Raw genomic sequence first — 11,033 nt, 5'->3', positions numbered from 1 at the left:
ATGAACATATGGGGAGAGGAAGAGAGAGGGAAACAAACCAAAAGACACTCTTACAGACAGAGAAATGAGAGTTGATGGAGGAAGGTGGGTAGGGAATGGGCTAGATGAGGGATGGGTACTAAGAAGGGCACTTGTTATGATGAGTACTGGGTATTGTATGTAACTGATGAATCACTGAATTCTACTCCTGAAACCAATACTGCAATGTATATTAACTAACTAGAATTTAAATAAAAACTTGAGGGGTCCCTGGGTGGTTCAGTTGGTTAAGTATTTGACTCTTGATTTCAGCCCAGGTCATGATCTCACAGTTCAAGTTCAATCCCCACATCTGGCTCTACACTGACACTGTGGGGCCTGCTTAGGATTTTCTCTTTCTCTCCCTCTCTCTGTCCTCTCTCTCTCTCTCTCTCTCTCTTTCACTCTCTGCCCTTCTCTCCCTCTCTCTATCCCTTTCTCTCTCTCTAAAACAAAATAAACTTAAAAAATATTTTTAAAATTTTTGGAAAAAAACCCCATAATAATGATAAGAAAAAACATAATAACAAGAAAAAAGATGAGGTTGGACATACTTATGGGTAGAGGAAGTTGGAGTGAGTTAGAAATTTTCCATTTTAAAAAACCAAGAAGATGCAGGGAGTTACCATAGGTCTGTGAGCAGGAGAATGCACACAGAAGTGTTTGAAGCTTTTGCTTTGGAAGACTAGAGGTAGACCAGCGAGGAGCTGAGGCACAGGGAAGAAAGGGAACAGAAAAAGGAACACAAAGAAAAAGGGGGCAAAGGGCTGGCAGATGATGTGAGTCTCAACAGACCTGAACCCAATCCACAGCACTCTTCCTGCAAACCTAGTCGGAGCAGGCAATGGCTACAAGTCTGCCTTTTGGAATGCTGGCCTCAAAGCAGTGAGGTGATTGAAAAGAGGCCCAGATTGGTGAAAGATACTCTGTGAGGTTGCAGAAGGCCTATTTAAAAGTCCTGGGCACCAGGTGTACAGAAGCAGGCTTTTCCCAGATACCTCTCTTTTCTATTCTACTCACCCCCAGATACTACAACATCTTCAGTGGTTAGAAAAACATAAGAGATGCCAATACTCATGGGAAACCAGCCACATTAGAAAAGTTTCCTGTTACTAAGGCCTTGACCTACGGTTTTTTTATACATTAACCCACAACAGTTGTTCTCAAAGTCCAGTCCCTATACCAGTAGCATCAACATTAAGCACCAACATTAACTGCTCAATTGTCAGAAACAAATTTCTGTGTTTCATCCTAGTTACACAGCTTGTAAATGACTGAGTCAGCATTTCCATCTAGGTTTGCTAACCCAGAAATAAGCCAAGTCTCTTGTTAGCTATGGCTGAACAAATGCTTTTACCTATGGAAAAAAATTCCTTCATAAATTAGTCTATAGTTCTAATGAGCTTTTCTTCCAGGTACTTCTACATGATTGAGATTTGAATATGTTTTCCAGCTCCACTTCCACAGGATACCTTTCCTTGTAGGTGGTCTCTTCATGACAAAAGGGCAGGGTTAGAAGAGGATGAGGGGCTAGGGCAGCATCCAAACTGAGGGGCCTTTTTAGAGAGGATCCTCTTTAGAGAGGCTGGGTCCAGCAGGGCTATGTACATAAAGTGTTGCTGTATTCTGAGAGACACGCTCCAGATCTGAGGGGCAGGGGTCAGAGAAGGCCTCCTGGAGGAGGGAGTAAAGGTAGGTGTAAAACAAGGTGAAATAGGGAGGGACACTGGATCCTTAGAGATGGGTTCAGAACAAAGTCAACACTGGGGATGGAACTGGGGTAGGACCTCTGGGGTTACTTCATGGAATCCTGATGAGCTACCCTTTCTTTCTGTTGTAACTAACCCTCAAGAATTTGTTGTCAAGAAGTGGATCAAAACCACAAGGTTTGGTCTGGGTGAAACAGGCGAGTATGTGAGGGCACTGACTTGCTGTTTTTCAGGTAAGGGTGGCACTGCTGGGACTTCCAGGGAAGTAAGCTCCCTCCTCACCTCACTCCAGATTTCTGCCAAAGGAGGGATGCACAAGAGAAAGCTAATTCAGATGTAAGGAAGGAAGTGAGGGAAATAGAAGGGACTTCCCCTTAAGCCATCAGAGGCTTTCAACTTCCCCTGTGCCACCCAACTACTCACCAGCAGGAGAACAAGTCATTGCCTGTCTCTGACACTGCTTCTCCTCAAAGGCCTCCTGAGAACCTACTGGTGACTCCATTTCTGCTTCCCTCACCTACAGCTTCCTTGTATATATGCTTTTCCAACCTCTGGTGCAATCTGTCTAAATCCCAAGTCCAAATCTTTAATATTTATACAAGGCCAAGTTCCATGGTGTTGAAAAACCCTGCTACCCTTGCTTAAAAGTCCTTTGTAAACTCCATGGGACACCTGGGTGGCCCAGTAGGTGAAGCATCTGACTTCAGCTCAGGTTTGATCTTGCAGTCTATGAGTTCGAGCCCCACATCCAGCTCTGTGCCAACAGCTCGGAGCCTGCAGCCTGCTTCGGTTTCTGCATCTCATTCTCTCTCTGCCTTTCCACAGTTCATGCTCTGTCTCTCTTTCTCTCTCAAAAAATAAAACAATAAACATTAAAAAAAAGTCCTTTGTAAACTCCAGAGAAAGACAAACTAATCTGCCAAAAGGCACCTCAGTTTGAACAGATCATCCAATCTCCTGGGCTCCTCTAATGGAAGCTTAGCTGCATCCAGAGAAACGGAAAAGACTAGCCAGGAAAAAGTAAGCTTCCCCTCTCTGGTGTGAAGTCATGGCAGTTAAAGCCTTTCTAGTCAGTCACATGGCCATTATCTGACTTGGGGGCCAAGTATCTGTGAACTGGAAACCTCATTAGGATTTCTAAGTTTCCATGAACTTATGGTAAGAACTGCTACGAGATCAAACCAACCCTTTTCTTACTCACGGAAACTGAATTGTAAAAGTGACATATCGCTTCCTTAAGGTTACAAACACAGCTAATAATGGTGGGAAAGGATAAGAGCATTGCTCTCTTGTCTCCCAGGCAAATGTTCCCACAAACATATTCATCTGAATACTAACTCTTATTTGAACCTCTCAACCTATAGTCACTTTGGGCTACAGGACAGTTAGGGTGGTTCTTCTCTCCAAGATTGTGATGATCTGTGCTCACTCTGGAAATTCATATAGATTACTGAATCTCTTTGATGTCCTAAAATCAGTGACATTCTTTTGGGAAGGCCCCTACAAGATACCACTCCTGAGCTTGAGAGAACTGAATCCTTATCCTGAGGTTTAGAAAGGAGATGCATGACTGTTCCAGAGAGATTGAATGTGGCATTAAACATCTTCACTGATAAGCAGGAATATTCTGTGGATTGGGCAGGAAGGGCAACAAGCCCTAGATATAGTAGCTTTCATGAGGGGTGTGGAGTTGGATGCGGTATCTGTTAAGAAGGAAGAAAAAAATCTTCTGGAGGACGCAAATAGTTTTATTCTTTATTTCTCACAACACAGCCTAGCACAGTAATACAGTTATGGGATATGTCCATGTACACTTGTTAAGTGCGTATTCATATACATGAACTGGTTGGGAGGGATAATTCAGTAAACTGAGCAATAATTGAGAGAATTTGGAAAGAGAGAAGTGTTCTCCTTTTTTCTATTTTAAGTACTAGGCATTGTTCTATAGGCAGATTTTAAGATAGGGACTGAGAAACAGGTGTGAAAGAAACAGGTGATTTAAGGACCTTTTAGTTTATATATACTATGATTTAGTGTTCATAACAGGTTAGGATTATTAATCCCACTTTTTAAAAAAATGTTTTTTTATTTATTTTTGAGAGACAGAGAGAGACAGCGTGAGCAGGAGAGGGTCAGAGAGAGAGGGAGATACAGAATCTGAAGCAGGCTCCAGACTCTGAGCTAGCAGTCAGCACAGAGCCCGATGTAGGGCTCGAAGCCACGAATCGTGAGATCATGACCTGAGCCAAAGCCGGACGCTTAACCGACTGAGCCACCTAGGGCCCCCCGCCTTTTGTTTAACAGATGACATAACTAAGGCTCAGGGAGGTTAGGTGTTTTATCTGAGCTCACACAGCTAGCACGTGTTTGGGATCTATCTTGACCCTGAAGCCCTTAGCTTCCTCTCACCACACTCCAGAGTAATATTCCTCTCTCCACTTAACTCCCAAATATCAGTTTTTGATGAGTCTCTGAGGAATTCATGCCAGAGAGTTAACCTTCCTGCAACCCCAACTGCCACCCCAATGAATCTTTTTTTTTTTTTTTTTTTTTTTTTTAATCTGCAGAGTCTGGGCCTAGAGCCAGGTGAGACCAGAACCTCCAGTTAAGGGCCTTCTCTAGAATCCGTAGCTGTGGTTACCTCCAGTAGAATCTGTTTCAGGAAGAGGTCCGACCAAGCCTACAGGCGGTGCCATCCATCACTGCAGGAGGGCAGAATCCCGGGTTGGGGGCCACGCGTCGAGAGGGGAGGGGCCTCGGAGCGGTCCCCTTGTGACCATCCCTGAGGATAGGTCAGGAGAGAACGTTGGCTGAGAAGCGCCTGTTACAGCAGCCGCTGCTGACGTTCTGTATCACGCGCCTGTGGCCCAAGGTAACCCAGACCTTTAAGCAAACGGTGGGGCCGGGGGCGTTGCGGGAGCGAAGGCAGGAAGGGGCAGGGACTATTGGGGTCAGACATTGAAGACAGGGGCGGTGAATCCGTGGAAAGCGTGAGAGAGTCCGAATTCTCAGACGAATAGGGAATGAAGGTGCTGAAGCAAGAAAGGTGTGAGAAGGAACACAAGCGCGAAAAGAGCGTGAGAGGGCGCAAGAGTTTGGCCGACCAAAAGACAGTGCAGTGCGCTTGAAGGTAGCGGCAAGGGTGGAACATACCCAGCCCCAGCAGCATAGGTAAGGTGGGAGGAGGAGGACACATTCTTTCCCTAAGCCCATTTTCCATAGGTGGTCCCCTTTCAGCCATTTTTAAGGTAAATTTTGACCCCAGTGGTTTTTTTAGAATATAAGGAAAGAACGTCAGAGGAAGCTATACCAAAGTGAGGCTGCGCAAAGCGCAGCAAAGGCAGTTAGAGGGTGGCGCCTTATTTAAAGAAGATTCCATCTCCACCTTAAAGCTCAGGCCATACCACACCACATCCCCACGTTTTCCTCCCTTTCCCCCACCCCAGCCCCCCAGCACGATCGGATCGCCTTTAAACCAGGTAACTGCCTGCGTCTCCTCCGCACTCCCGGAGCCCCTGAGTAGAAGGAGCCCCTGAGTAGAAGGGGTGGAGTCCACAGCGGTCTCCCGCAGAGCTCACGGTGGGAGGGGTCCTGAGGGCGCTAATGGCGCGCCGCCGCCATGACGCTGGCCAGATCATTTACTGAAATCCCTGTTTCATTCCATCTACAGTCGCAGCTCCATTCCAGGCGCCTTTCTTCTTAGGCGAGGCGGTGAGCTGATGGCCCAAGTTCGGGAAACTTCCTTGCCTTCCAGCTCTTTGGTCCGCTAGAACTCGGACGGTGGGGGAGGAGCCTCGCCCGAGGAGGCGGCTGAAAAGGCGGGGGAAATGGAGAAGGAGGCGTTGGGGGCGGCGAAGGCGTGTTCAAGCCAGGGAGCGGAGGAGGTGAAGCTGGAGCCTTTACAAGAGCGTAAGCCTGCTTCGGAAGAGAACTTGACGTGGAGTGAGAGCGGCGGCGATAAGGAGGTGCTCCCTTCCATCCCACCTCACTGTAACCGCAGCTCCTCACCCCTTTGCCCGCGCCGAAAGCCCCGCCCTCGGCCCCAGCCCCGGGCCCGTGCTCGAGGCCCGCCCAGGCCCTCGGCCCCACCCCTGCCTCCCGCCCCTGCTTCTTCTCTGCCGCTGACCAGGCCCCAGCCCTGGCGCAGATCTAGGCTTAGATCGAGGCCCAGGTCTAGACCCCAGATGCTGCAAAGCTGTTGTCCTGACCTAGGTGGCTCTGGGGATCGAGGTGGCTTAGGGGACTGGTTGCCAGAAGTGGAGTTTGATCAGGGCCCTACAGGCTGTTCTCATGTGGAGAGCTTTAAAGTGGCTAAGAACTGGAGGAAGAACTTGCGGTTGATCTACCAGCGTTTTGTTTGGAGTGGGACCCCAGAAACTAGAAAACGTAAGGCAAAGTCGTGCTTCTGTCATGTGTGTAGTACCCATATGAACAGACTTCACTCTTGTCTCTCCTGTGTCTTTTTTGGCTGCTTTACTGAGAAACATATTCACAAACATGCAGAAACAAAACAGCATAATTTAGCTGTAGACCTCTATCATGGAGTTATATATTGCTTTATGTGTAAGGATTATGTATACGACAAAGACATAGAACAGATTGCCAAAGAAACAAAAGAGAAAATTTTGAAATTATTAACTTCCACCTCAAGAGATGTTTCTCAACAACAGTGTATGACATCAGGTGTTGAAGAGAAACATTCAGCCTGTGAGTCAAAGGAACAGGAGCCAAAACTGGTGAAACCCAAGAGAAAGAGGAAAAAAAAGTCAGTCTGTACTGTAGGCCTGAGAGGGCTAATCAATCTTGGGAACACGTGCTTTATGAATTGTATTGTCCAGGCACTTACCCATATTCCTTTATTGAAAGATTTCTTTCTCTCTGACAAGCATAAATGTGTAATGACAAGCCCCAGCTTGTGTCTTGTCTGTGAAATGTCTTCTCTTTTTCACGCAATGTACTCTGGGAGCCGAACTCCTCACATTCCTTATAAGTTATTGCATCTAATATGGATTCATGCAGAACACTTAGCAGGATATAGACAGCAGGATGCCCATGAGTTCCTTATTGCAATATTAGATGTGCTGCATAGACACAGCAAAGATGATAGTGTTGAGCAGGAGGCCAATAACCCCAACTGCTGTAACTGCATCATAGACCAAATCTTTACAGGTGGCCTGCAGTCAGATGTCACATGTCAAGCTTGCCATAGTGTCTCTACCACAATAGACCCATGCTGGGACATCAGTTTGGACTTGCCTGTCTCTTGTCCCACATTCAGTTCCCAGAATCCAGAGGGAGCTAACAGCACAGTGAGTAGGGAGGACCACATACCAGGTATTCCCTCACTCACAGATTGCCTACAGTGGTTTACAAGGCCAGAGTACCTAGGAAGCAGTGCCAAAATCAAATGCAGTAGTTGCCAAAGCTATCAGGAATCTACCAAACAACTCACAATGAAGAAATTACCTATTGTGGCCTGTTTTCATCTCAAGCGATTTGAACATGTAGGTAAGCAGAGGCGAAAGATTAATACTTTTATCTCCTTTCCCTTGGAGCTGGATATGACTCCATTTTTGGCCTCCACTAAGGAAAGCAGGATGAAAGAATGCCAGCCACCAACAAATTGTATGCCCAATGAGAATATGTATTCCTTGTTTGCAGTGATTAATCACCATGGAACTCTGGAAAGTGGACATTATACCAGCTTCATCCGGCAACAAAAGGACCAATGGTTTAGCTGTGATGATGCCATCATTACCAAAGCCACTATTGAGGACTTACTTTGTAGTGAAGGGTATTTACTGTTCTATCACAAACAGGGTCTAGAGAAAGAATAGTCTTACAAGACACTTACCAGAAAAAGAAAAAAAGAAATGAATATACAAGGATCCTAAAGTGACACACAAACCTACTTGGAATGGACAATGACAATACCCATACAACAAGCACCTCTTGAAGTTTCACAAAAACCTACCCTGGCACGGACAATGACAACAGCACCTATATGACAAGTAGCAACTTGATATAAAGAACCTATTTTACCATGGCTTATGGGTCTGTAAGAGGAAAAAAACAATACTAACTAGTGACCATTCATCCTTAAGAAATAGGAGGAGGGAGAAGAGATTGAAAATGGTCACATAAAGCGTAATTAAATGAATAGAATGCTTTAGATGGGGACAGTGGGAATGGAGATGTTCTGCCACTGTTGTATGTCATTTGTTTCTACAAAAATAACATGTGAAATCAGGGAGTATTTGTACATCAACAAAAAGCTTCACAATTGGTGTTCTAGCTGTGGCTGATTAGTCAAATGGTTTGAAAAGAATATTGAAAAAAAAATTTAAAAAGCATTACAAGAAAATATTTAAAAAGAAGAAAAGTTTTTTAATTTTAAAAGAATGTTTTTAAATGTTGAAAAATTTAATTTAAATATTTTAAAAGAAATGGTTTTAAATTTAAAAGTTTTTTTTATAGTTTATTAAGTTGGTTTCCATATAACACCCAGTGCTCTTCCCCACAAGTGCCCTCCTCCATGTCCATTACCCCCCTCCCCTTTACCCCTCCCCTTTCAGCCCTCAGTTTGTTTTCAGTATTTAAAGTTTTAGAAATAAAAAGTTACAGGGGAATGGAGCTCTTAAAGTTAAATAAAATGTTTATATTAAACGTTTTTAATGAGACCATAAAATACATGTGTTGAAAAATGAGAAATTAGTAAAATTCATGAATAGTTTAAGAAATAAAATTTCCAAAAATATAGAATGGGATGAAAATACAAATTTAAATTTATAGAAAAGTCTTAAAGGAAGAAAATTTAGAACAAGTCAAGACAAGACAAAATTAAGTTTTTTTTAATTAAAAAGAAATTTAGGGGTTCCTGGGTGGCTCAATTGGCACTGGACTCTTGATTGTGGCTCAGGTCATGATCTCATGCTTCGTGGGATTGAGCCCCATGTTGGGCTCTGTGCTGACAGCACTAAGCCTGCTTGGTGTTCTCTCTCTCCTTCTCTCTCTGCACCTCCCCAACTTGTTCCTTCTCTTTCTCTCTCTTAGTCTCTGTTTCTCTCTCTCTCTCCCTCAAACTAAATAAATACTAAAAAGTTTGAAAAGGAAAAAATAGAGAAAATAGGAAATTTTAAGATATATAAATAACCTTAAATAAGTCCAATTTGAGAGATTTAAATAAAAACTAAATATTTAAACACAAAGGATAATAAATTTAAAAATTTAAAAGAAAAAACGTAAATAAAAAATTCAAATAGAAAAAAATAATAAAATTAAAATTTATTTTAAATTTAAACATATTAAAATGCATACAGGTATGAAAAATAAATGGAGGAGATAAAAACAAAACAAAGGGCTTGTGAATATTTTTTGAGTATTATGTTGACACATAAATGGAATTTGAAAAAAAAATAGTCTTAACCATCATTTTACATCCAATTGTGAGATTGCTGCAAGGCCTGAACTCTAGCCTGCCTTCCCTTTCAGGTTCCACACCCCATCTGATTTTGAAAGAAGTAGAGCTGTTTCTTGGGAAGAATCAACTGCATCTGAGAAAGATGAATAGTAGGGACTCTCTTTCCCATTTAGAACTGTATTATTCATACAATTTCTTTGCTACTGAAAAGTGGTCCTTGACAGTTTAATGGGTTAGGGATATTAGATCACAACTCCAGCTCTGGCTTTGATATTCAAGCCCCCTGGCCTGATTGAGGAAGTGGCAGGGACACGTATCTGAGAACATACCACCTTCTGCTCTCCCACTTCCCTCTCCATGGAGAAACACAACCTTTAAATTTCTACGGTAGAGCTATGGGTTTGTACTTGACAGTCCTACCCATTCCTTATCTCCCCGCTTTATTTCCTTTTTCTATTATTTGTGTCTGGTTCCCTGAACCACTTAATTACCTACACTTTTGAGTGCCAGCCTATAGGTCTCCTCTGTTTACCTGGTGGCTTCTATTCCTCCTTTAAGACCCAACTGACAGATGACTTCTCTGGAGCCTTTTCTGACTGTTCTACAAAGATATAAATGGGACAATTGTTCCTCACCCCTGTATCCCTCTCACTGTGCCTCAAAGTACTTTGTCTGTATCTCAGTGATATTCTACTGTGATTCTACTGGAGCTTTGTGATTGTCTGCCCCTCTGTACTGAGCATTCTGTGATCAGGGGGCCAAGCCTTATTCATTTCTGTGTTAATAAATGTTTGTTGAATATGAGGATGAGTTCAGTTATTTGCTCTATTCACCCTCTCAGTAATGTAATCTCACCCATCTTATTCATCAAGCCCTCATTAAGTCCCCTGTGCTGTAATACAGTGTGATCAAGGTTGTATCTTTCCTAAAGACAGTGGATGAAATGTTATTCAGCTGCCGGGGATGGCTTAATAAAGTAGGTGCTCAGTGAGGAAGTAGCCAGGTTATGTGGAGGGAATATCAGGTACAATGCAAGAAAAGAGCACAGGCTTGAGAATTGGTGATCATAAGAGAGTGGGTGATGAGGGAGACCAGCAGCTGAAGGTGAGACTGGGTTTGTGGTGACACTATCCCTCACCACATTGTCCCTGAGCTTCACAGTGTCTCTCACCTTACGATTGTGTACCACACCTTTCCATGGTGTACTGCTTAAGTTTATCTTCTCAGGAGACCATGTATCTTACCATTCCACACTGTTTTATATTACATGGCACACCATAACTGTAACAGAGGAGTGATGTCTGGTGGCTGTGTTTACTACAGGAGCTGTAGGTTGTCTGCTTACTATCTAGCCCTCCTCCCATTCCTTGTGTTTTCACTGGGGCTACTGATCACTTTGCAGTGCTCCTCTCACACCTTCCCAGAGTGAACATGTCCCACAGCCTAGGCCAAATTAGGGTTCTCAATTCCTCCACTCCTCGACCCACACCCCTCCCTAAGAGCAATTCTGAGGATGACTATAGAACCTAAACAGGCCCAATGAGCTAGCTGAGACCGGCTGAGGCGGCGCGGCGGCACGGGGACGGCGGCCTCGCGCGATTGGTGTGTCCATTTAATATAAGAAAATGGAAACTGAACAACCAGAGGAAACCTTCCCCAACACTGAAACCAATGGTGAATTTGGTAAACGCCCTGCAGAAGATATGGAAGAGGAACAAGCTTTTAAAAGATCTAGAAACACTGATGAGATGGTTGAATTACGCATTCTGCTTCAGAGCAAGAATGCTGGGGCAGTGATTGGAAAAGGAGGCAAGAATATTAAGGCGCTCCGTACAGACTACAATGCCAGTGTTTCAGTCCCAGACAGCAGTGGCCCCGAGCGCATA

General features: G+C 44.0%; 1 protein-coding gene across 2 annotated transcripts; it reads left to right on the top strand.

Moving 5' to 3' along the window:
- Window positions 1–5,112: 5,112 nt before the first annotated feature.
- USP51 (ubiquitin specific peptidase 51) lies at window positions 5,113–8,065 on the top strand. 2 transcript variants are annotated; one of them, XM_029931030.1, is made up of 3 exons: window positions 5,113–5,206; window positions 5,398–6,113; window positions 7,389–8,065. In XM_029931030.1, the coding sequence occupies exons 2-3, from the start codon at window positions 5,555–5,557 to the stop codon at window positions 7,562–7,564; spliced, it is 735 nt and encodes a 244-aa protein (XP_029786890.1). In that variant the 5' UTR covers window positions 5,113–5,206; window positions 5,398–5,554; the 3' UTR covers window positions 7,565–8,065. The 2 variants fall into 2 exon arrangements, with proteins under 2 accessions (XP_029786890.1, XP_029786889.1); XM_029931029.1 differs by having other exon boundaries at window positions 5,398–8,065.
- Window positions 8,066–11,033: the final 2,968 nt, after the last annotated feature.

This window comes from Suricata suricatta, chromosome X (genome assembly GCF_006229205.1).
Source record: "Suricata suricatta isolate VVHF042 chromosome X, meerkat_22Aug2017_6uvM2_HiC, whole genome shotgun sequence".
Lineage (NCBI taxonomy): Eukaryota > Metazoa > Chordata > Mammalia > Carnivora > Herpestidae > Suricata > Suricata suricatta.
Note: the sequence above shows the minus strand (reverse complement) of the source record. Positions and strands in the feature narration are given on the sequence as shown.